The following is a 27,736-nucleotide window of genomic DNA, read 5'->3' on the forward strand; positions in this document are numbered from 1 at the left end:
AAATGACAATATTATGATGTTTGCAGCGATCCTGCTTTCTGAGTCCAAGGCCGTGGGTTCGATTCCCACAACTGGAAAATGTTCGTGTGATGAGCATGAATATTTTTCAGTGTCTGGGTGTTTATATGTATATTCTAAGTATTTATGTATTTTATTTATAAAAATATTCAACAGTCATCTTAGTACCCATAACACAAGCTACGCTTACTTTGGGCCTAGATGGCGACGTGTTTATTGTCGTAATATATTTATTTATTTATTTATTTATGATTACTTTAAATATTTTTAAAAATCAAATTATTAAGCACTATTCCACATAATCTTTAGGGAAATTATATATATATAATTTTTTAAGTGTTTCTTTTTTGTTTCAACTTTAATTTTATCTTTACTTTCTGTTTAATTTAATTCCAAGTTGTGTACACATACTTTGGGTTGTAGCTTAGAAAAAAACTTGTTATTACTTATATTTGGATCTACTTTTAGTTATTACCTGTTTTGTGTACCTAATAACAATAAACATAATCAATTGTACCGTGAAAAGTAATAGGCTTCTGTTCCTCAAAATACTGAAGCCTATAAAAAAAAACTAACTAGATAAGTGAAGTATTTCGCTCGTTATCGTGACCACAAGATACGGGATCCGCACATACAGACACACGGACGTCCAAGACAGAACTTTTTTGAGCAATTTTTTAATTAGTTTCAATAATATAAAAGAGATTTAAAAATATCATGAGTGTTAAAAATAGTGTTTTTTCTCTATTTATATTCACTTCTAAAAGCAATCAAGATTAAAAAAAAGTGACATTTTAAGTTGGAGAATCACTCGGTGTACGTAAACTTACAGTAATACCCACCTCAACGCTTCGCTTATTAGGCGTGCAACAATAATTTGAGTAATACAAATTGCTTCCGATAGGAAAAATAAATATGCTTATTTTCTTTTGCCATTACCAAAATAATTCAAAACATTGTAAATGTATACTTATGACAACCCTATTGTAGATAAAAGACCGACACGCGCATAGTACCTACGCTACGCGACGCGTACCTAATAAAGTGACAGGAGTCACATATTTTTAATTATACTTATGCATGAAACCTTCACCTTATGAAATGTTTTTATTGATCCTTCAATATTATCTCTTAATTCTACGTTACACGTTGTATATTATTACCACTGCAGAGCTATCACGGGCGGGAGTTAAAAATTATATCCCCCGATTATATCCTCTGACAAGGGGTATAATTAACGTGCCCACCTGCTATATCACTGAAACAGGGAATAGAAGAATTTTACCCCCCCTTTATTAATACACATTTATTATTTGGATACTATTTCCACTAGTGCGCCAGTGCTCTGAGAGTTAATACAGCAGTGGGAGAAAATATTTTTTTACCCTTTCCCCGGGGAGATAATTGTCTCCAGCCCATTCTAGCCGTGCTGAGGGTGTCAATCTTTATGTACCTCTAATTACACTATCAGCAGTGGCGTGCACAGGGTTTTTAACCAGGGTATGCATAAAGAAGGAAAATGGCATAAAATTGAAAAATCCTTCCCCTTTATGAGTATTACAAAATTTTTAGGGTATGCAGTGCTTTTGTGCATGTACGAAGTGCACGCCACTGACTATCAGGTAAAGGATATCTCAATAAGTTCAAGTTTATATATAACGCAAGCTAATAGAAAAATCCTATTATAATATTAAGGATTACAAATCCCTTTCCCTACTTAATATTATAAATGTCAATGTAAGTTTGTTTGTTGCGCTTTCACGCAAAAACTACTTAACCGATCCTCATGAAACTTTGTACACATATTCTTGGAAATGTTAGAAGTAATATAGGAAACTTTTTATCCCGACATTAAGTTATATAGGACAGAACTCCTCAGCTGTCAGCAGCAAACCCCTCGTTTAAGGCTTAGCGATACTGAATACATACACGTGCTGCCACATTTATGAGGACTTCAGTGCTAGGACTAAATAAAAAATGTTCTTGTTCTGTGTCTTCCTATAACGATTACTATTCTTTGTAAGTGAAAGAAGGAGCTAAGACTGATCAGACAGTTCTTTTAAGATATTGTTACTATGTGAATTGCAAAATTACTTTTTAATAATTAAATAGTTCAAACAAACTAAAAAAACACGCTTGGTATAAAAAACTAAACTAATTTCTTTCTTTTAGTTTATTCATAATAGCGATTTTTTTTTAGTTTTTCTTGATCTATTATTTTTATTAGAGCAAAATTAATCGGTAACCCATCCACCATTAAAGCCACCATTTTTTTTTTTATTCAGTGTGCCCGTCTCTCGAAATGCAAGTTCTAATTATTATTTAAAACAGGCCATTAAAAAGTAATAGCTAACGCCCTCTTCCATCTAGTAGCTTAAAGTTTTCTGTGGAATTTGTTAGGTACGCGAACGCCATAGGTTTTTTACATTTGGGTCTAGATGGCGCTGTAGTAATTAGTAAAAAATCTTATTTTTTATATTGAAAATTGGAATAATCTTTTCAGATTAGTGTATTGTCATCGGTCCTCGTTATGTCTACTAAGTTTGAAAGAAATCTGACCGTTTAAAGTGGGTCAAAATCGCGCCCAAAGAAGTCGGTTACAAACAAACATACAAGTGAAGCTAATATAAAGCGTGTAAAAACTACACCAGTTTTTTTTTTATAAGAATTGGTATTCTTAAATTTTTTTAGAACTAAAACTATTTAAAACAAAATCAAACGCAGACAAAGTCGCGGGCGACAGCTAGTATATAATAAAAAAATCTTGGGTATGAATTGCTCTAACTTCATGGCTAAAAATTAACTGGTGAATATGAGATGGTGATAACAAAAATATACCTGTCTAAGTTCCTTGTAGGCTCTTCTTAGAACAGGGCGCGTTTGGAACCCTCCTAGCTTAAGTTTTAACGAATGCAGTTATCACCATCTAACATTAGTGTTAACATGTTAAATGTGTGAACGCTTCATAAGTGCCTGTGATAAGGTTTACATGAATGAAACATTTTTGAATTTGGAACTCTGAACTGAAATAAGCATGGATGTAGTACTATCTGGACATGCTCTGTCATAAAAAAAGCTTTACCGCTACTGCTATTAAAATAAATTTAATGCATTTCAGCATTCAAGCTGCAGAGAAAACTCCATTTTTACTTGTCTCATATTAAAAACAATCCATTGATTACTGTTTAATCAAAGACAGGTGAGTAAAGAGTAAATATATGTCGAGCAGTGGACATCCTTTGGTTGATGTCAAAACTCATCTTGAAGAAGAAGAAATACTTCATTGTACGTATAACATACAGGAAAAGAAACAGTAAGGAGTATACAGTACACAATGTAGACATGCAAAGGCGGCCTTATTGCTGCAAGCAATCTCTTACAGCCAACCTTTGTTGATAGGACTTACAGCAAGAGAATGGGATAGTGCCAAGAGTGTTGATAGATATACATAAATACCAAAATGTAAAGATACAAATACATATATAATTTAAATAAATATATACATAATATATATAAATATATAACATCTTTATGTACTTACCTCATCGCAAGCTCCACACAGGATGTCCCTTGGCTGATCACCGAGTGCGCTCTGCATGAATGCCAGCAGCAACTCGTAAGCATGTCTTGTGTGCTGGGCTCTCGGTCGGTACAGCACACCGGCTGGTGTGTCGTCAGCCCACGCTACTCTGGACTTGGACTTCGACAGCTCATAGGAGGCCTCATCGCGCTTTTGGCGTCTATGAAGGAAAAAAAGTAAATTTTCATTCTACAGAAATAAAAAAAAAAAAACAAAACAAATTTTCCAACTATTGTTACTCACGGGTAGTTATACAAAACAGGCAGTTGTCAAAACTGTATCTTATCTTACGAAATAATATTGAAGGATGTATATGTATATTTTATAAGGAATATTGAAAACAAGTGTGTTGAAATTAGTGAGTAGAGTGCACATGACAAAGTTACTTGGAAGCATCCGGCTAGCTTTCAGCTCTCACAAGATAGAAAAATGAATGTTAAAATGTAAAAAGTAAATTGTTGATGTTGGAAAAGAGCAACTGCTGAGTTTCTTGCCGGCTTCTTCTCGGTAGAATCTGCCTTCCGGTGAGTAGCGGTGGTAGAGTTACTACAAACAGACAGACTTGACGTTTCAAAAGTGCTTATATTAGACCTACTTTAAATAAATGAAGTTTGAATTTTGCACAACGTGTTCTAAGATTTTTGGAGATTTTTGTATTTCAAAGAGCTAGGGAGTAAACTCACTTGGCCTTCCTCTCCTCGGCTTTGTCAGGCTTAGTCCGTTGAGCGCGGTCACCCATACGTGTGCCAATCAGTTTGCCAGACAGTGACAGTACCTCCCCAGTCGCCTCATCGCGACCGCGCCGCTCTATGAGCCGCACATCCGCTTGAAGAACTAAATTTGAGTTCTGTCAACAAAATTCACATACTGTTCAGCAATCGCATTAAATCGCTGTATCACAGCCATTACTAAGTTAATCGCTGGCTTCATCTAGGTAGAGTCACTACAAGCATAGATAGGTAGTTAAAAGCCAGATAGATAAATTCTTTATTGCACACGATTAAGGGATAAAGATAATATAAATTGAAAACATAAACACAAGAAGAATAAAAATGCGCAAAGGCAGTCTTATCGCTTTAAGCGATCTCCCCCAGACAACCCTTGATGAAAAAAGAAAATGATTATGGAAACGGGATAGTGCAATTTTTAAAAATATGTAATAAGCATATTATTGTCTCTGAAATATACAGCCATTCATGAAGTTGACAATATGTTTTATAACTTGATTCCAAAGGTAATTTCGGACCTAAATGAATATGTTTAGACAATGTGTTAAAACACACTTATCACTGCAAAGTTTTACAATTCACTAATTGCTTTGTGACAAGGTTTCTTCACACCGCTCTGCTTTCATCTCTCACAAAACAGAAAGAGAGCAACCATTGAATTTCTTGCCGGCTTGGTACAATATGCGTTCCATTGGTAGTCACTTTAATCAGACAACCTTGGAATTACAAAAATACATATAGGTTTGGTTGTAATAAATGAATTTTGAATATTTTATCTATACCAATATATAAATCTATAGAGTTTTTTTACGGTTGTTCCTTTAAAACTATTAAACTATACATCCGATTGAATTGAAATTTTGCATCCTTGTAGAGGATACACTGACTTAATGGATAGGCTAACTTTTTTATAAGTGTTAAATCTCCGAAGTGTATAGCGGGGCCGTTAATGCTTAGAAAAAATCATAAAAAAATAAATTTTGAATTTTAACTCTTTTAGACAAGAAATTTGGACACAGAAACAAGAAACAAGAATGTATTGAATGAAGTTTAAATCATAAAGTCGGTTACGGGGGTGCTAATGAAAAAAAATGAAGACTTAAAATTTAATAAAAGTTTCATGTTTGTTAAATTAAGGTCAATTACTATCAGATTTCGAAAAATTTTAGCCCTAGAGGAGATTGTGGGGCCGTTAAAATTATGTATATAATTTTATGTAATTATAAGTGTTGATAACATCCTAAAGGTTTTTTTATAGTAATAAATGATGGACCAAGCTGTGGTAACCTAATGGTTAGTGAAAAACCATAATTTGTTACATAAACAGACGAACACTTTGAATGCCATGCAAGGAAAACATCCTATGAAAAGACACCCTACGGACTGGAACGCAGCTTAGCAGCTTAAATAATCATGGGGGTAGTAGGGACTTCCCTGGACAAGCTTGGCCACAAAATGCTTTAAGTGCCGAAGAGTCTATGTAAGATTTGCAGTCAATGATTGCAACTATCTATAATTTCCAAATAATACTGGTTGCCTCTGGAAGTAGGAGGGACATCTTTAGTGATAAAACACATATCTATATTTATATAATTTATTATATACTAGCTGTCGACGGCCGACTGGCGCAGTGGGCAGCGACCCTGCTTTCTGAGTCCAAGGCCGTGGGTTCGATTCCCACAACTGGAAAATGTTTGTGTGATGAGCATTAAGTGTTTTTCAGTGTCTGGGTGTTTATATGTATTTTCTAAGTATTTATGTATATATAATTCATAAAAATATTCATCAGTCATCTTAGTACCCATAACACAAGCTACGCTTACTTTGGGGCTAGGTGGCGATGTGTGTATTGTCGTAGTATATTTATTTATTTATTTATTTTATATAAATGTTATGATGGTTTGTGTACGCTTCCAAAACTCAAAAAGCATGATATATAATACGCATCAAGGATTGTTTTTATCTATTTTTCTCAACCATTCAATCACAATGTGCCACAGCGAAGCGTGGTGAGGTAAAACAAATAATACATTAGTAAAATGTATCTTGAACCCATTACCCTTGAACACCGAGCCCAAACCGAGCATAGATCTCCTCTCATGAGACAGCAGACATATTGCAGACTAGCCAAGCCGTAATAAAATTAAATTGGCAACAAATAGTCATGAAGAAATTCGAAGACTTCAGAATTAAAATCTACAATTTAGTGTCACATGCTTTACCTTTGAGATTTAATAAGCAGCTAAGTTTGTTGTATGCTCTTCTTAGATAAGGGCGCCTTTTCAAGCGTCCTAGCTTTAGTTTAAAGTTATTGAATGTAGTTATAACTACACAATAATGCAAAGATTTAGGTATAAATAGATATAAATTTAGGCTTTATAGATGCATATAACATATATAGATGCATCTACACGAATGAAAAATTTCTGAATTTTAATTATGTTAGTTCAACAAACAAAACCTACTTGTTTTGGAGTACTATTTAAGTTGTTACCTGCAACCTAAATAGTCCTCCAAACAAGAAAAAGTAAAATTTTAAAAGATAAGTTGAGTAACATTGCACAATAACAACAAAAGTTATAATACAAAAACTTACAGCTTTGTACTCGTATTGCAGCTGTCTGGCAGCCGCGTCTGCCATGCTGATGCTTTATTTATATTCACAATCACTAAATAATGTGAGTAATATTATATTCGCTTTAAGATTTATTAAAAATGCGTAAAAACAATACAACGAGGTTAAGCCGCTACCGCCATCTTTGCAATTGACATTGTCAGTTGTCACTTTTCACCACAGAGTTGTTACTTGTTACTGCGAGACAGTTGACAAACTGTACTGAGTTCATGAGTTGTGAATGGTCGTAATCGCAAATAGCTGTAATCACTGACCTCTATGATACAACGCTAGACTCACTGACCTCCATTAAATTATGCCATGCTATAATAGAGGTTAGTGGTATAAATGGTATAAATCTCGCTCGCTATTTGCCGTTGTTGCCTCAACATTTGGCAAACAACGGCAAATAGCGAGCACTAAACAACAAACACGAACTCGTATGGTTGTTTGCCTGTAGTTTGTGTTCGACGTCGGTGACGGTTTTTGTGCACATATCAAAAAGTATTTAACAAACTCATAAATTCGATGTAACCAAACGCTTGTTAGGCAGTAGTCCGCGTAAGCTTTCAGGCTGCGGACTTGTATACCGCCTACAAAAAAGGAGGGACGTTCTCAATTCATTTGTATGTATATATTTTAATGTTCGTTACCTGAGGACTATGTCATAACATATGCATTATAGGCACACATAGTAATTTGAGTAACTTGTGAATTTTGTTTTGGAAATGGTACTTCAATATGCTCAAGTTAAACTTCTCGATGTTTTGACGACCTCTCTGGCGTAGCGGTGAGCGGTGGGGTTTTAAGTGAAAATCCCAGGCTCGATCCCGGCAGGCGCAATTTAACTGATAATACTACGATAATAACTTTAATATCTGAATTTTCTCTGGTCTCGTCTGGTGCGATGTTTCAGCCGTGGCTATTAAGAGCCCTACCAATAGAAACGTGCCGCATGCCTTTAATTATAGAAATAAAGAAGCTCATGGATAGCTGTCGTGGGAACTCTTGAGCCATTAACGCCGGCTTCTGGAAAAGCAACATTTTCTAAAAGGCTATGAGCAGTTGACTTTTGGCTAGTATAACTTAAAAAGTTGCAAATCTATCCGCTAAAGAAAGTCAAAACTTTGAGCATGCCGTTCCACAAAACGAAGTTTTATAAGCATTCGTTCACTGTCAAAGCTTCTGAATTGTGGAATGCACTCCCATTGATCATAAGACAGTCGAAGTCATTGGGCATATTTAAAAATGCTGTTAAGGCTCATTATCTCGCTCAGTAAAGACGACTATTATTATTTATTATTATTTATTTATCTACTCAAACTCATATTTAAGTATTTATGGTATATTAGGATATGTATTAGTATATTTATTTTTTTTATATTTATCAATAGTATTTTTAATTTTTTTTTTTTATTTGTGTAGTCTGGTTTATGTATTAGTATGTAGATATTTGTATGTATGTACTAAATAGTGTACCCCACCTATTTGTTTTCTTTTTAGTTTTCCTAATCCTAAGGTTGCCTGGCAGAGATCGCTACTTAGCGATAAGGCCGCCTTTTGTATCCTGCTTCATTCTTCATGTGTTTGTTCTTTTTTTGTCTTGTTTCTTTGCTTGAGTGGTGTACAAATAAAGAGTATAAAAAAAAAAAAAAAAAAAAAAATATAAGCATATTCGTTCGCTAAGCAGGTTCGGCATCCCTATTTGTGTTGAATGATTGTGGTCAATGATTGGCCCTTGTTTGGTGTTTGTAACAAATGCCAAGAATGTGCGGCATAATATATATACCATACCATAGGTAACAAATAGTGTTTGTATTCTCATGGGTGAGTAAAGCACCCGCAATAACCGCAACACTTACGAAAACAATAAATAGATCGATAACAGCAAATAAAATTCAAGTGTATTGTTGTTTTTAAAAACCTAGGTACTCTTTAATTCATTTCACTGACAATAATTAACCTCTTAATGAACTTACTTAAATGAACGAAAACTATAATATTAAAGGATACGTTCCTTTAATATTATTCTGTCAAGTTTGTAAAACAAATGAATATCGGTTATTTATATTTATTGAGTTATAGTATTATTAATTAATACACAAATATTAAACCAAGACTTGTTCCATTTTAAAATTAGATTATAATTAATTTTGTTATGTTGGTAGAACATTTTTTTTAAATACAGCTTGAACAATTTTGAGTATTGTAGTTTAGCTGATTTTAGTAGTATTCTTAAATATTTAAGGCTTTATTTGATATATTAAAACAAAAGTTTTTAAGTGTAATTATAATAAATTTACGTTATCAATAATAGAAATTCTATTTTTAAGTGTAAACTTCAGCGACCTTCATTTCGATCAGTCACCTTTAATCAGCTGTGTTTGACAGTATAACTCACGTCATACTTTTAGCAAGTTTACATGTTTAAATATTCCAAATACTCCTAACAGAAAGAGTCGTTGATCACCCCTCACCGCGTAACTGACATTGTTGTTATGTTGTGTGATGTTCTACTTATAACTGTTAAGAGAAACCACGTAAGTAATTTTGTGAATATTTTACCAGTTTAGAACTATTCATGCAAAATTAAACATAATTAACATTTCTAACTACTAATCTTTAATGATACAGATCAGTTTGAGCCAGAACCGCGCAAGATGTTTTGGTGAAAAACTACAGGTAGAAGATAACTTAAAATATAGTGCACTAATTCAAGATCAACATAATATTCTTATTACAAGTTATTTCGAATTACAGCTATCATGCATTTAGAAAATTAATTTTCTGGATGTAGAAGAAGACGTAGCAGCGTACTTACGCGGTACCTAAAAACATATTTAATTACTTACCTACTCGATTCTTAATTTAATTCAATTTTATTTATTTGCTGATACAGGTAAATAGGTGTTACAGGAAAAAAAAACGTAATTTAAAAAGTCTACTTACGCGGTATTTAAAGTGTAGGTTTTCTAGAGGGTACTTTTGCGATTAGGGAACATCAACGACGAGTATTCTAAGTAGCTATCAATACAAGCTAATTTGTGCCTAACACATGTAATAGTAGACTCATAACCTTATCTAGTATCCGTAATCAATAGGTCCCCCATTTAATTACATACCAGATAGTTTAATATCGTCTCTACCACTATAATGAATTATAAAATGTGTACCACATTTTAAAATATGTTAATTTAAGTTTTTATTATTTAACGACAATTTGTTTATCAAAAAGTGCTTAGCATTTTTTATGATAAACTTGTAAACAAACATGACGCGTGCTTGCTTTGTACGCATGTTTTCTGTCACGTGATGTAAACATTGAGTCTGCAATCTTTTAGTTCGGTCACTGACAGCTGACGTATTAGTAATAATATGTCAGGGCTGTAAATACGGACGTTTCACTACGAACTGAGTCTACGCAGCCGATTCTAAAAGTTCATTCTCTCCCTCCGTATCAAAACTGGTGGTTTGTTTCGTGGGAGGTTTCGGCCGTGGTTAGTTACCACCCTACCGACTAAGACGTTAGGGTTCCGGGACGATGTTGCGTAGAAAACTAGAAATTGATTAGGGGTGTGGGGTTTGATATAATTGCCATACCCTAACAGGTTAGCCCGTTACCCTCGTTGACTGCATTATCACTTTACAGCTAGTGAGATTGCAGTCAAGGGCTAGCTTGTAGTGAAACAAAAAAAAATACACTGGCATTTCAAAACTAAATTTTGAAAATTCAAAGGCCTAAATCAAAGTTACGTAATAAGTGTTCAACAAATTGTTCATCAAATAGTCTTACTCAATAATTAACTTAAGCGGTATTAGAAAATAAACACAAGAATACTACATACTTCATTGTAAATATGTAATTAAAACCAAAAAGCTTTTTTTCAAAAAATATTTGTTCATATTTATATTTAAAACAATTTTTTACTCAATAAACAATTGTATAGTAACGAAATGCAAGAAAAAAAGATTTTTTATATCCCTATGTTGTTTTATGCGCAATTTTTGTTGTAACTAAATGATTTTTATTTTAATGAATGCCATAGCATTTTTTTTTGATAATAATTTTTAAATTTTTCGACTATTACAAGGCACATCTCAGTTGGTTTGTTTGTTAATCAATAATTATTTTATACAAAGTTTTGATCCTATGCGACAAGAAATAGTGTTTACTTTTTAATATAGTTTGGCAGCCCTGAAAATTTATTGATTACGCAAGCGCGGCTTTAAGTATTATTTATGTGTGCCATAAGCAAGCTGCAAGTTTCTATTGTGTTATGTGTGTGCGTACACTTTAATTCGCAAGTGTCAAACGAAAAGCAACAACGAAAGGACAACAAAAATCGATAAAAAATAATCATTCAAGATGGCGACTCCATCTAATGGCAGTGGAAATTTGGTTGAAGAATTTGAAGAATCATTTCAGGTATGCAAAACTGAAATCATCAGTTATTTTTGCTTTTAATACCAAATTATTGAAACATTTCCTAACCTCTTGTGTATTATTTTATGTTTGTGTGTATCTGTCAAAATTAAGTAATGATACCAACATGACAGATCTAAACATCGTGGCCGGTGTTGCCGTACTAGTAGAAGCTGCATAAGCTAAATCTAGCTTTTGATGCCGAATTCCCAAGAACTGTTTGGAGTACGTGACCCGATTTCATTTATGCGTCTTCGAGTTCGATCGCTAGATTCTGTTGCAAGCGCATCTCTCATTCATGTCGGCCATTTTACTGATTATGTTTTCTCGTTACGATTATTTCATCGTGGTGAATTTTAATTGAAACGCGCGTCGGCATTTATTTAAACTAATTAATAGTGAAAGAGTAAAGATACGTTACACGAAATATGGTGGTGTGGACATTAGTGTGAAACTTGTGTTTCGATGATGAAACTTTGTTGACTCTAAATAGTGTGATCGTTGAATATATCGACAATGTCGTCAATCGGAGACGATGCTGGACCATCCGGGAGTGGGGTATCCATCCAAACGTTCCGCCCTACGTGGGACGAGTTCAAAGATTTTAACAAATACGTACAGTATATGGAATCGAAGGGAGCACATAAAGCAGGTCTTGCGAAGGTGATCCCTCCTCCGGAGTGGGTGCCGAGGAAGGGTGGCTACGATTTAGAGCAGCTGAACATCACGATACCCTCGCCAATATGCCAAGTTGTGACCGGCAAGCAAGGTTTGTTTCAACAAATAAATATACAGAAGAAGGCTATGACTGTGAAACAGTTCGCGGTTCTAGCTAACTCTGCGAAGTACTGCACGCCCAGACACACTAATTACGACGATCTCGAGAGGAAATACTGGAAAAATGTCACGTATGTAGCACCTATATACGGCGCTGATGTGAACGGCAGCATCACAGACCCTGATGTTAAGGAGTGGAACATAAACCATCTCGGCACGATTCTCGACTTCGTAAACTCTGACTACGGTATCGAAATTGACGGAGTGAATACTGCTTACCTGTATTTCGGTATGTGGAAGACCACGTTCGCTTGGCACACTGAAGATATGGATCTGTACTCGATAAACTATCTTCATTTTGGAGATCCGAAAACCTGGTATGCAATTCCACCTGAACATGGTAAGAGGTTTGAGAGAATTGCAGCAGGCTTCTTCCCAACATCCGCTAAAACGTGCCATGCTTTTCTACGTCACAAAATGACTCTTATATCCCCGCAGATATTGAAACAATACTCTGTACCGTGCAGTAAAATCACTCAGGAAGCTGGGGAGATCATGATAACCTTCCCATATGGTTATCACGCTGGCTTCAATCATGGTTTTAACTGTGCCGAGTCAACAAACTTTGCCGCACCACGATGGGTAGAGTATGGAAAGAGAGCTAACCAATGTACCTGCAGCAATGATATGGTGAAGATATCCATGGACACATTTGTTAAGAGGTTCCAACCTGACCGCTATGAATTATGGCTTAAAGGGCAAGATATAGGCTGCCACCCAGAACAGCCTGAGAAAATGGTACCAGCACCACATCCTTCAGGTCAAGACATACTTTGCAATAAAAATAACACTGAGCTTCCAGAGTCTTTCATAGAAGCAGAAGAGGAAGGTTTGAAAAAGAAGAAGCGGCATCCATTGCATCTGAAAAGAGCAATGGCAAGCAAGAGCATATCAGAAGGAGCTATTGCAGTTTCAATCCTTGGTCACGATGTCATGGATGATGATGAAATGACGATGGCTGAAGGGGATTTAGATATGATGACATCAATGAAACGTCCCATGATGCCGCTGGACCCCGATGACAATCAATTGGCTGCCCTAGAAGATATTTGGCTGAAAGGAGACGAAATGGACCCATCTGAGGCAACTTTACCTGATATTGGTTACATAGATTCTGATAGAGATTCAGATTATGTTGCTTCTAGTAAAAGGTCAACAAAATCAAGGAAAAAACGTAAAGAGAGCATCAAAAAGGAGCTAAAAGAAAAAAGTGTTAAGAAAGAACCAGCGGAAACCAGTGAAGCTCTACCGCAGACAAAAAAGATTCGTAGAAAAATGCAATCAAAAGCTCTATCCAATACGCAGCTAGAAGACATGGCAGCAGTTCTTTCTAGCTGGGATTCACCACCACATGTAGAAGAGGCTGTAATAGTTGAACAAATCCCAATTCCTGGTGAAGATCCTTTAAATGATTCACCATTGCAGAAAATTGAAACAAAATGTGTTACAGGCATCACTATAATAGATGCAACACAAGGCGTAAAAAAAGACCAAAAGAAACAAAAACGTAAACCAAAAGAAAAATTTGAGGCAGAGAAGATTGAAAAACCGAAAAAAGAAAGAATAAAGAAGGAACCTATAAAACGGCAACCTGCAATCAAAAAAGAAAAAGTCGAAGATGAATTTAAAGTGAAAAAACCACGGAAACCTCGACAGCCAAAGAGTAACACAGGTTTTGAGTACAGCTCGCCCTTACAACCGGTGATGTCTAGGCAAGTAAAATTATATGCCCATATGGATGAACACAAGCCTTCTACAGTCACATCTAGTTCATCGGAGGTGATAAAATCCCAGAAGTCCCCAAAATATTCACCACCGAAAGCTTATTCTGGTCTCCAAGTTGACACAAATTTACGTGTACCTACAGTTATGCCTCCAATTGACAAAAACCCTAATGCTTTTCAAGGTGAATTCCACAAATTCATGTCAAGTTCGACAAAGACAAAAATTTTAGAACCATCCCCACCACCTAAAGCTCCTAGGAAATCGATTCCAAAGAAAGTAGCTCCTAATATAGAACCTCAAAGCGTTTCACCGCAGAATAGTAACAGTATACCTTCACCGATCGGACAGTACAACGACAGTATATTCCTGGAAACACCTTTAGATTACAGGACATATGCACCACAAAATTTAGAGAGGCTTCACGAAAACCCCACCAATATGAATTACCCTGAACGTATGCCTTGGAGGCCAGAATTCTACCCTAACCAAGAAGTCTTGCATAACATGCAACCAATGTACGGACAAATGAACTCAAATCAATATTTCAGAAGTCCATATCAGTCACCGTGGTATAGCTACCAGAAATAAATTGAGTATTTTCAAATAACTAGTATTATTTTGCACATTAGTCGTGATAATTATATTGTGTAAATGATTTTGTTTTATCAAAACACCGATTTTTATTTACATTAATTTAATTAGGTATAGGTTCATAAATAAATAAATAATTAATTAATAATTAAGGTATGGTCCGCAATTTGTATGTGTGAGTGTTAGAGTTTTTATTGATGTACAGTTGACAAATAAATTTAATTTGAAATTTACAACTGTTTGAATATAGGTGCGTCACCTAATGCTGGAAGTACATTTGGGAAACCCGACAATGCATGTTGTAAAATCAAATCACATATTCTATTACTTACTTGCTCTTTTATTGTGTAGCTCATTGGTCATGAAACTAATATTAGCTGTTATCCTCAGCCTATTTATGTCCCACCCAGTGGTGTGCACAAGGTTTTTGGCTGCGGTAGGCACAAAGTAGGAAGATAGCATTAAATGGGAAAATCCTACTCCTATACAAGCTTTATAAATATTCCAGGGTAGGCAGTGCTTGTGTGATTGTATGAAGTGTACGCCACCTCAGTCTCCACTGCTGGGCCCTGTCTGCTATACCATTGATTGTCAAAGAAAACCATTTACCGTTATTCAAAGGCAGTTATGATGCTCGTTGATTTAAAACTAAGAGAACTATGAAATGATTGTTATTAATTTTTGTCTTAGGAACTATGGACTCCCAAGTAAATAAAGAATTAAAAAATATATATATAATAGACATTTTGACTATAAAAAAAAATTTGTTTGGTGCCCACAGCAAGAAATGTTGTTTTTTAGTTTTCGCTTGGTAATAGTGAGTTTTTTTACAGTGAATAGTTATCAACTTTTTAAAATATTTTTTTTCTTTTAGTACTTTTTGTCATTGATTGTCTACTGACTCAATTGCAATAGAAGACTCAGACCCCAGGCTTTCACTGGTAGGTGAGAGGAATACAAATAAGACCTTTGTAGTGCTTTAATATTACCCATGGATGTACATGAATTTACAAATTCTGGAGGGCTGAGAGAACTTTTTCAGAGATATACAATAATGTACATTTTAGGGTTGATTCGACCTAAAATATACCTATTAATCTATTGGTCTGCATCAAACCCCACACATAGAGATTCTAAACCTACACTTTGGAAGGTAACGTAACTGGCAATCACGGTAATTGTCTTACGATTTCTTGATCATCGAAACCCACCAACCCGCAATGGAGCAGAGTAGTGGGTCTACCTCTCTGAGGAGACCAGTTGTGTGACGTAAAAAGGCTTAGGTTAACGATAGAACGTGCTGATCTCAGGAACTACTAGGAAGATTTGAAAAATTGTTTGTGTGTTAAATAGGACATTTATTTTGAAAGGTTATATGTATAACATCTCGCTACAGCTATGAGCTTCTAAATTTAACTTTTTTGCTTTGATTTAACTCAACATGCGTTGCGCGGCGTGATGTCATTTGTGTCCACTTGTATGAGAGACTGAGCATATTATTGTTTTTTAAACAAAAAGAATTATTTAGTTTTCATCACATTATTTGTAATTATAATTTTAAGTTGAGATTAATTAGAATAATAATTAAAAGGTCTATTTAATTTGTTTTTAATCAAATACAGCCATACTTTTATTTAGATTTAAAAACCTTTAGCTTTATTTTGACTGAGTTTTTATTTATAAGAGGGTTAAGAGTACGTCGGTACATGATTAAATTAAAATTATTTTCTTTCTGTTTTTAATGTATGATTGTAAATAATATAAAAACCTTGTAATTTGAAAAAAATACGAAAGAAAACGAAATAATTTTTTTAATACTGGTTTTTTTTAAAAACTATTTTTGCCTTTTTTTCGTTCTCTTAGGTTGGCCATACAAGCTTGACGGATCTTCCTATATAGCTTGTGGTTTTACTATATATGTAGGTAGGTAAAACCACATAGTATGTCCTATGTCCTTTTAGAGTATCGAAATCTGTGACGTCAAACCAAATACCGTAATGTCTTAAGACTTTTTGGCAAAAGCGTTTGCTGTCGAAGTTTGGTCGAATTTGGGCCTTAAAACAAGCATAAAATTGCATTTTATCCTGAAGGACGTTACAGAGTGGATAATCGAAACCGGTTTCGATTGCGAGTTTAAGGCCTTCGCACACCATGTAGACTCAACACCGATTCCGCTGAAATTATATCATTGCAAAATTAGCTCTATGTTATCTGCCATATAGTTAAATTTTCAATATGCTTCTCCCAGTAATATACAACGAGACCACTTGTTGCCTACGCGACGCGTCGCGCATTTGAAACAAAACTTTACGACACATTACACAAAGCTTACATTTCAATGCTTTAATTTGAACAGAGTTAGTACAGTATAACCATCACTAATTATATCAATGCACCATATCGACTCAACACAGATTCCGCTTAAATTAAAGCATTGGAATATGAGCTTTATGTCATGTGAAATAAAGAAAACTACAATATCCTTGTGCCAGTAGTACGAGACGTAACCATTTGCTGACAACGCGTCGCACACTTTAAACAGCACTCTACGACACGTGACATAAAGCTTACATTATAATGCTTTATTTTGAGTAGAGGCATTATAGCCATCACCACAGCTGCAGTAACTTAAATCAAAGCATCACACCATATTGACTCAACACCGATTCTCATGACATTAAAGCTTCGGAATATGTGCTATTTGTTATGGGATATAAAGCAAACTTTTGAATTTTTTTGACAGTATGTGATCACTTGTTGCCGACGCATCGAGCACTTAAATCAACACATTTAACACAATGATTCAATTTGAGTAATATTAGTGTCTGAATGCCATATTGCCGACAACAGATGATTTAACTAGCAGTGTTCCTTAGTATGAAACTTTACGTTCTCATATGAATACTCTGTAACGAATCACTATAACGATCTAAATATATCTAGTAGCTATGATCCCCCGTTGTATAAATCACGTTCCTACGTTTTATGACCTTCGCACACCAGTCCATGTTGAGATAACTCAACACCGACTAAACTTAAATTGCGGCATTGAAATGTAAACTCTATGTAAACGAGAGGTTCACTCATCGTATTACTAGCATATCATTTTACTACAATGTTATCCTTTATTCTAAACTAAGCTTAATTTAGCTTTGTCTCAGCATTAGCTTTCAGTCATGCCCTAGGCAGCTAAGCAGTGTGCGAGGTCAATTCTAGTCTACGAAAGTGACCGATTATATGAATGCCAAATGGTGTAGCGGAGATGAATGAACGAATGAATGGATGGATGGATGAATGAATGAATGAATGAAATAATAAATGAATAAATGAATGAATGAATACACTTTTATTGTACACCACATAAACATATAGTAAAATTATAAGTAGATATGGTAAGATATGCACACATATTAGCTCCGATCCGTATAGCTACAAACATAAAGCAGCGTCCTTGCTTTTCTACCAGCTGTCTAATTCACTGATGTAGTACCATCGTCCCCGTTGACCGATTTGATAGCGACAGTTGTCAACTCGTCGCATATTTTGTATTATATTATACAGCTGTTTAGTGAATTGGGCAACAGAGCCGTGTAGCTATCTGTGGGTATGTGTGATATACACCTGAAAGAATTTGTTATGTCTCGACGGGATGTATTTCAAAAACGAATAATTTATTATACTCTATATTTTCTAACTTGTCTTATTATGCTGAAATAGAAAAAAAACAAGTTCATTAATGAAAACAAATAAAATATTTATAGATATTTTTTGTTGCTTTTTTTTAATATTTAATACAAAATGTAACGAAAATATTGTTTACGTAACACAACTAAGATGCATGACAGAGAATTGGTCTCACAAATATACTTTCACTATTGGAATAACTAATCTTTGTGAACAAGAAGAATTTGCCGTGTGACTCTAGGTGGACACACTCTTAATTTTGTGCTTTCGATTCGCAATTTATTTACCTACATGGTATTTTAATTTATTCCATCGGTTCACGGATCATACCGAAAGGACAAAATGCTATTTGTAAGAAAGAATTTTAGTATTTGTATAAATTAAATAAATAACAAATATAGTATTAGTCATTTATTTTAAATTTGTGTTTTTCGTTACTTATTTATGTTGGCCCAAAATGTCTATTAGGGTGATTTTATTTATTTCATCTAATGAATAAAGATGTACCCATCTTTAGTCAGGTTTTTTCACTTCACTATTACGGCCTTCGCTCACCGATCCACTCAACACTGTTTCAACTCAAATTTCGATTACCCGTGAACAAGTCTACATCCAAGGCTCAGGTTGATGGACAGAGGGGAACTCTTTGCTGTATATGTTTATTGCATTCCATACGAAGTGTTGCTCTGTTTATAGCTATATGGCTAACTGCTTGGTTCATCAATTATTAGTTATAAAAACGACATTAAGCTCACTTTTCATGCTCTAATTTAAGTGAAGTTGGTTTCTAGTTTCCGTTGAGGCGGTATGGTGTGCGAAGAGCTTTCATATTGCCTGCTAGTTTAATCAATCTATCTTAACAATTAGCAAACTTCTTTAGCTGCTGAGTGCTACTAAATGAGGAAGAAAGAACTTGGGCTCGAACTCAATGTTATTGAATATAATTAGAATATTAACGATGGGTAATATTGCCTGTGCATTGAAGAGTGCAAGAATTATTGCTAAAAAATAAAAAAATATTGACAATTATATTGACTGTGTGTGGACGGACGGCCCTATAATAATTGTCTATGGCGCTCTTCACAGAAAAAAAAAAAGATGTGTCCTTGACCATATATTATCTGGCTGAATGGTTGACCGCCTTTACCATTCCGCGGTAACGCGCAAAGCAGTCTTAGGACTCTTAGGGCACTGGCGATAGAAGTGAAAACAAAATCAATGTACGCATACACACAGTATACATATATAGCTCATGGAAAGCGTTCGGTGACGATGACGCGAGTTTCACGCTTTCGGTTCATTCAAAAAGTTACCTGCTTTCTTTGTATAGCATTGCAAGGATGATTTTTTTAGCTATTTATTTAATTTTTAGATAGTTTATTAAGAGTTTTAAAGTTTTCGACCTTCTTAAGCAGCACTCGGCACCTTAGGCTATATGATTTTATTATAATTATTATTATTATATTATATATGGTTTAAAAATAAAATAACTTGCCATTAGTTAAATAATACAAACAGAGCTAAATTTAATTAATAATAAGGGTAGACGTAATGAAGTCCTCATTATAATAAAAAACATAGATATACGATTTTCTTAACCAACCAATAGATGTCGCTAGTGTACCTTGTAATTTTGTATCAAGTATTTTATAATACAAAAAAAGGTGTAAGTACATTTATAATTATTATTACTGTAGCGAATTTATTTCTTACCTGTCTCTTAACGTAAAAGATCGGTTTTATTACTTTTAAGTGTGAAGTATAATAATTAAAAATATTGAAAAAAAAAATTAAAATACTAAGTACCTATTGCGACATAATTTTAAAAGTGTAAAAGAAAAAAAAAGGGAAATGTGTTTAAAAATAAATAAGTTTAATGATAAATTTTGATATGTAGGTACCTATGTAGTTATTTTTTTTAATTTTTAAACTGGTTTTTGACTTAATATTAATGAAAGAGTTCCTTTGCATTTGAGGGAGGTGAGAAAAATAGAATATTTATGTAGATGAAAAGAAAAGTTGTACAGTGATTAAATTAAGTCAATACAGAATCATATAGTTATTTCGAGTTTAAAGCCTTTATCAGGTTCTTTTGGAACGTCATGCAATGATCATAGACTCGTTGTTTGCTGTTCAAAACAGCTTTAAAATTGTATAAGTATGTTTCTTTGTATTATTAATTAAAACACGGAATTTGTAATGAGATGAGACTTTTTATTTAACACCATCATTATATTAGGTTTATACAGAATATTTAACAGAGAAAGAATTTCTTATTTATTTTGTAACCTTTATAATTTTGTACACCCAAAACGAAAAAAAATATGGACGCAACAAGATCTCTCTTTCTAATGTATAAGCTATCTCAACTTAATATAAAAAAAAAAAACCTAAAACTAATTGCAGCGCCACCTACCAGTTTCAACTGGCTGTTGCCCGCGATTTCGGCGGCGTTTGTTGTAGGATCCCATATAAACGGTTCCTTTGACAGATTTCTGGCAGTAGCAGCGGCAAAGATTTGTAGTATGTTCTGGATAAGTTATTATAACTTGGGTCAATAAATAGATGGGATCCACATTAATGAAAAACTCAATGAGAAATGTTGCAAAAACTGCAGAAAATATCCCTTTTGAGAAATTCCGATGCTGTCGATGCGTTAACGGTAAAAACTGAATTGGTACTCTTCAAAATTCTAAAAAACAGTCCGTGACAACATGGTGTTTGTTTTTATTCCTTTTTGATTATTAATGTTTTTAAGTTTTTTAATTTTTCTGCTAAAGCGTTAATGGGTCATAGTAACCAAATAAAGAATTGTTATTATTATTATAGTATGAATTTCTACATTGATCTTTTAAGGTTTACTTACTTAATCTATTATATGAGTAGGTACGCGTTGCAATGCGCTTTTCGGTCTTTTATCTTCAATAGGGTTTTCATAAGTAAACACTTAGAATGTTATGAATTAGTTTATATGAAAAATAAATATGTGTTACAGAAATTAATATTATAAATAATAATTAATATAAAGTGGGTAACTTTTTCATATTGGCCAGGTATTTTTTTTAATTGATTAGGATTTTTAGCAAAACTTTTTATAATTATTATTTAATTAATAAGTAGTTTCCAAAAAACAATTAAAATTATATTTGATTAACAACCAATGTTCATGACATTTCGATGCACCTCAATCCTACATGGATTCGAACGATGCAAAGATACCTCCCAGTGTCTTAGTCGTTTATCATATGCTTCTTTAGATTTAATATTGTTACAGGGTGATTCCTTATGAAATATACTCATGCATACTTCAACGGTATTTCGTAATTCGGTTACACGTATAATCTGAATTTAGAAAAAGGCTAGAACGATTTTCATGAAATGTCTTAATTAAATGATTGGTATGTCTAGTGTGGGGGCTTCAAATCTATCTAGCTATTATTTTTTAGTAAACATCGTTTTATTTGTGTTTTCAAGAAATGAATATCGTTAGAATACGGAGGTTAAATGTTAGAATAGATCAGGTGGGAAATCCGAAATGATTATTTTTTATTTGCTTGGTATTTTCATTTGATTTATCAAAAAAGCGCTGGCCATCTGGGTACTAAATGAATAATTAAAATAAATCTAGAAGTTAAGTGGAAAAAATTGTCTATTCCCCACAGGCTTGCTTGAACGTGCTGACAAAGCAGGAGGCGTCGCCATGTGTGGAGAAAGAGGAGGTGAAAGTAGAAGTGGAGAGGTTCATTGACCTCGCACGCCAGATGGAGGCGTTCTTCTTGCAGAAAAGGTAAATACTACGGTTGACTTATCCCACAGAACTAATAATATTCAGAACCCTCAGGCAGCCATTATTGCATGCTTCCAAAAACAGTGAAAACGCCCCGCGCACGTCTCACTTCACACCCGCGGAATGTTGCTAGCTCGGAAACTTTTTCAAACTTTTTCAAACTGTTGGCGTGCATACAGGGTATACACAGGGTATGCACTAAGTGGGCAGATGATATAAAATGAAAAAAAAATTCAGTAGAGTTATAAAAAACTTAAGGATACGCATTGAAAGAGTTAAAAAAAAAGTTTACCCTTTAGATTTTATAACTCGTACTGGAGATTTTATACCCTGTGCATACCATCTATGCACGCCACTGGGGCTAGCCTGTTACGGGTGTGGCGGTTATATTAATAAAATGTAATATATACCATACCATACCTGTAATCAGTATCTAAGCGACATAGTAAGGGAACGCTAGATCGCTTAGCGGCACGTCTTTGTCGGTAGGGTGGTAACTAGAAACAACCCACGCACCACCACACCCAAAGCCCCACCCACAGTTCCACCCACAACCTCATCAACACCCACTTCCACTCCAAGTGCTTACTCCTACGCCCTACCAGCGCCCACTTCCACGCCAACTTACGCACCCACAGCCCCACCCACAATCTCACCAACAGCCACACCCACTTCCACTCCCAGTGCTTACTCCTACGCCCTACCAGCGCCTACTTCCACGCCAACTTCCATATCCACAGCCCCACCCACAACATCACCAAGAGCCACACCCACTTCCACTCCCATTGCTTTCTCCTACGCCCTACCAGCGCCCACTACCTCTGCCACTCGTATCGCTACACCCAGAACTAATTCCACTGCCACAGCCACAGCAAAACCCATAGCTTAACTCTCACCTACACAGCTTTACAATATTATTATAGATATAAGATCGGAGACCAGCCTATCTCCAGCTTAACCGTCCTCGCAAAACGACAGGTTCTTGCTGTCGGCGATGAAGCCGGAGCTGCTCGTAAAGGAAGACAACAATGAGCTGAAGTGCGAGCTCCAGCGGAAGGAGGAGTTACTGGCGAGGCATTACGAGAAGATCAGCCAGTGGCAGAACCTGCTCGCAGACTTGCAGGTGACTAAGACGTGATTTCATAAAAATATTCATCAGTAATAAAATTACTACGCATAACACAAGCTGTGGAGGATCGTAGAGGAGTCCAATCCACAGTAGTGAAAATAAAACAACAAGGTGTAGTCGTTTTACCGGAGATGCGTTCGCTTCAGAGTCAGCGAGTGAAGTGTGTGATTTTGACTCGAATCTTCCTCGGAGTCCCAGGTTTGGGGCTCGGGGTAACCGTTCAGGGCGTTTGCCCTTTTCGGTGGTGTTCACCGCCGTCTGCTACTACAGACGGGTCACTTGGTAGGACCATTGGGTCCGCGGAGTCAGGTTTAGGGGAAGAGTCGCGGCAGCTCGATCAAGCCTGCGTTGTGACGCGGCGATCAGCGTTGCTGCGGCGACTTGGCATTTCTTTGGTGGGGCTTGCGCCCGCCGCTCAGCGAGGTCGAGCTTGCCAATGTGAGTTGGCAAGCGCCCATCAGCCAGCGGCGAGGTAGCGTTTAAGGGTCTAGTAGGTCTCGTGGTAGACCTCTGATGTCCTGTGGACGCCGATGGTATGGCGCGATGCCCCCGTGATTTTGCCGTGTGATGCGGGGTTTTTATGCTCACAGAAGCGCGCGCATATCGGTATCTTTATTGGAGTTCATGTGACAAAGATGGCCATACAAAAGGAGATGACAATATAGAAACATATGGTGATACAGATATAGGTAGTTACTTAAGAGCAGGACGACAATATACAAGTTTGTAAGTTACAGTATGGTGACATATGGAAAAGTAAGAACTGCTTGTTATTAGTACATAGGAAAAAGAACCTTATTCTGCGACTATTTATAAACACGGTGTTATAATCAATGATATTTACATTTACAAGTTGAATTTTGTTATCAATCTTATACTCAATAAAATAATCTATATTGCGTAAAACTATGTAGTTACCAAATTAATATCTATTTATGTACTAATTTCTTACTTTCTAACTACTTAATATATTAGTTTCGGAGTGAAACGGCCAATCAGTCGGTGACTGGGTTTTCACTCAGTATTTGTTGATCTCTTATTGACTTAGGCTATCGACAATCTTCAACACAAGCTACGCTTACTTTAGGGCTAGATGGCGACGTGCGTATTATCGTAGTTTATTTATTTATTCATTTATTTAAATAATTATGTTAGCACATCTGCCTATATATGTATATTTGGTTAAAGGTGAAAAGGTACCTATCTTTGTTAAGACTGGTCAAAATTATGTGTAATCTGTGGTCGGATTTCAAAATGACAGGAACCCAGAACAAAAAGAAGCGAATCCCTCCGTGAGAAGTTTAAAGAAATAGGTATACTTACAATAATATATTCATAATAATATATTTACTATCTATTTAAAATAATATAGTATTTAAAAGACAACATATTAGTCTATATAAACAAAAATTGGACTGTTTATAACAGTCGACTTACAAGAAATGGTCATAAATTTGTGACATCTGCATACCATCTGCGAAAGGTACAGAAGTCATTTGTGGGATTGAGTATACGCTTTTATAATATGATTCCTAAGGTAATTTTGGACCTGCCAATGCATAAGTTTTAAGAATATTACTATACCTACAATTGATGAATTTCTCAATGACAAGGTGCTTGGAAGCATCCGGCTCCGCTTTCATGTCTCACAAAATAGTAAAATGAATGTTAAAATGTAAATTGTTGATATTGCCTTTCTTCTTATTTTCTTGCCGGCTTCTTCTCGGTAGAATCTGCCTTCCGAACCGGTGGTAGAGTCACTATAAACAGACAGTCTTGACGTTTCAGAAGTGCTTTTATTAGGCCTACTAATTCATTTACTTCAGTAAATATGGGGTATAAATATGGGGTTTCTTTTACTTATCATAAACAGATAAACACCTAGTCACTGAAAAACATTCATGTTCATCACACAAACAATTTCCAGCTGTGGGATTCGAACCCAATAACCGTTGAATGAGAAAGCAGGGTCGGTGACCACTGCGCCAATCGGCCGTCAGAAACAAATTAAAAAAAACCCCGACAAATAATCATAAAATGATTTGAAAAATCGTATTAATACGCCATTTTGTGGCGGCGGCCATCTTGGACCGATTTTCTGAAAAACCTAGCTTAGCACACTCCCAACTAATTCACGTTTTAAATAAAAAAAATATAGTCAAAATCGGTATAGCCGTTAGGGAAATATGATGCCACAGACAAATACGTCAAAATTCATTTATTTTTAGTAGGCCTAGTTTGTAGTGTTTCAACCACCGGTTCGCAAGGCAGATTCTACCGAGAAGAGCCGGCAAAAAACTCAGCAGATTGCTCTTTTTCAACATCATTTTACAGTTTACAATCTTTAGAATTTTCTATCCTGCGGCAGATGAGAGCAAGCAGCCTTATCGTTCAGGAATTCAACAATCGTTCAGTAACCACGATTTATTAAATGTGTTAAGACATTGTTTAAACATGCATTGTTAAGTCCTAAATTACCTTGGGAATCATATTATGAGAGCATATACTCGATCAAACTTACACGACCCCGTCGTTTTTGCGTCGGGGGTTAAAAGAATATTGTGCTGTGCTGCAGACCCCTCAGCCGGCGTTGCAGCAGGCAGCGTCGCCAATGCAGGCGCCGTGTGGAGTCCAACAGGCGGTACCTCAACACCAGCAGGCGCCAAAGACTGAGTTCAACTCTCCACTCACGGTGTGTATACCTTATACGTGTATATCCTATTAAGAGAAAAATCCTATTTTAACATTAAGGAATACTTAAACGATAAAAAAGCTTGGGTGTGAATTGCTCTAGCTTAATATAAATTTAACGTGAGATGGTGATAACAAAAAAAATGTACCCGGCTAAGTTTGTTGTAGGCTCTTCTTAGACGAGGGCGCGATTTGAACCCTCGTAGCTTTAGGTTTAAGTTGGCGAACGAATTTACCACCATCCCCTTACAATTATGTAAACATATATGTATGAACGCTTCATAAGTGCCTGTGATAGGCCTACATGAATAAAGAAATTTTGAATTTGAATTGAATTTGAATAGAATTGAATTGAATATACTCTAAGGGGCTTCATATAAGTCATAATAACCAGAAACTAGAAATGTCTTTCACTTAAACTAGTAATGAATGACCAAGACACCGGGAGGTAGGTATCTTTGCAGCGTTCGAGTCCATGTACTCGTAGGACTGAGGTGTGTCGATTCGATTTCGGATGGTCACTTTCCGATAACCACGTGAGGGGTTGCTACGGCGTCACCGGGGGAGGGGGGAGCGCGAGAGCTCGCCATGAGAAGACTTACAAGTGAAGTCCACCAATCCGCAATTAGCCAGCGTGGTGGACTACGTCCTTAACTCCTCTCCTTATTCTGAGAGCAGATACATGCCCTGTAGTTGGCCGCTAATCGGTTGATGGCGATCATATGGGCCATCTGATTGGTTAAATTGGAAAGAAAAGTTCAAAGTTTGTTTTAAACGTAAGCTTATAGAAAATTCCTATTATAGTATTAAGGACTACGTCAACGATAAAAATGCTTGGGTGTAAATTATTGCTCTAACCATGTTGCTTCTTTAATAGTTTTTAAATGACAATGTGAGATGGTGATAACAAAAAAAAATAACAACCGGCCAAGTTTGTTGTAGGCTTCTTCTTAGACCAGGACGCGTTTGGAACCTACGTAGCTTTAGTTTTAAGTTGACGAATTTATTTATCGCTATCAACACACTCCTATGTCATATTTTACATGTAATGTGCGCATCAAAAGTGCCATCAATGTGCCTATTTGAATAAAGAAAAATTTGACCTTGACTTTGACTTTAAAAAGAAACAGCTGTAAAATGATGCTCATGTCATCCAATCAGGTGCAGCAAATGGCTGCTGCGGCGGCAGCACAGCAAGCGGCGGCTCTGCAACAGCAGGCTCTGCAGCAACAACAGGTACCGCGGCCCCCGCTCCCGCCCGCATACCCCGCGAACGTCCAGCGGCGGTAACCCAGGGCCAGCCACCCTGGGGTACAGGGGACTTTACTATAAGAGCTACATATATATATATATATATATATATATATATATATATATATGTATATATATATATATGTATATATATATAGTATATAGTATATATATATATATATATATATATATATATGTAGCTATATATATATAAATATATATAGCTACATATATATTATATATAATATACTAGCTGTTGCCCGCGACTTCGTCTGCGTTCGATTTTGTTTTTTTATTTGAAAAAAATTGAGAAAAAGATAAATAAAACAACTTTGCTGGGAATTGTACTGAGAAAAAAATTTACTTAAAGAAAATAAAACTTATCCTAAAAATACAAAGGTTTTACAACATATTTTATGTATTTAACAGACTAAAAAGCCCCTTTTTGAAACAGCTGTGCCTCAATCCGCAGTTATTTGACGGAAAATCAAAAAAAATAATTATTATACCTATATACAAACTAAGATAAAATAAAAGTCATCGTACAAATACTTATGCCCGTTTTCACTAAAGACAGACAATGCCGAAGTAAGTAAGGCGTTACTTCAAAGAAGATTCCTAGGCATATTGTTACTTTTCACCAATCGATTTTCTCTAGGCATCTCTTTTAAACCTAAC

The 27,736-nt window shown here is 35.5% G+C and overlaps 2 protein-coding genes across 2 annotated transcripts in view; one reads left to right on the top strand and one right to left on the bottom strand.

Annotated features, from left to right (window-relative positions):
- Positions 1-7,097, bottom strand: part of LOC120635097 (putative U5 small nuclear ribonucleoprotein 200 kDa helicase) — a 64,682-nt gene extending 57,585 nt beyond the window's left edge. Inside the window, exons 1-3 of the mRNA XM_039906014.1 lie at positions 6,923-7,097; positions 4,282-4,445; positions 3,560-3,758 (exon numbers count right to left, since the gene is read on the bottom strand). Coding sequence (XP_039761948.1) covers positions 3,560-3,758; positions 4,282-4,445; positions 6,923-6,967 — 408 coding nt within the window. The 5' untranslated portion in view covers positions 6,968-7,097. The remainder of the gene's footprint in view (positions 1-3,559; positions 3,759-4,281; positions 4,446-6,922) is intronic.
- Positions 7,098-11,571: 4,474 nt separating this feature from the next.
- On the top strand, positions 11,572-27,160 carry LOC120635075 (titin-like). Its single transcript, XM_039905985.1, has 5 exons — positions 11,572-14,417; positions 21,863-21,987; positions 22,966-23,110; positions 25,692-25,808; positions 26,969-27,160. The coding sequence occupies exons 1-5, from the start codon at positions 11,880-11,882 to the stop codon at positions 27,095-27,097; spliced, it is 3,054 nt and encodes a 1,017-aa protein (XP_039761919.1). The 5' UTR covers positions 11,572-11,879; the 3' UTR covers positions 27,098-27,160.
- Positions 27,161-27,736: the final 576 nt, after the last annotated feature.

Source organism: Pararge aegeria, chromosome 26 (assembly GCF_905163445.1).
Source record: "Pararge aegeria chromosome 26, ilParAegt1.1, whole genome shotgun sequence".
NCBI lineage: Eukaryota > Metazoa > Arthropoda > Insecta > Lepidoptera > Nymphalidae > Pararge > Pararge aegeria.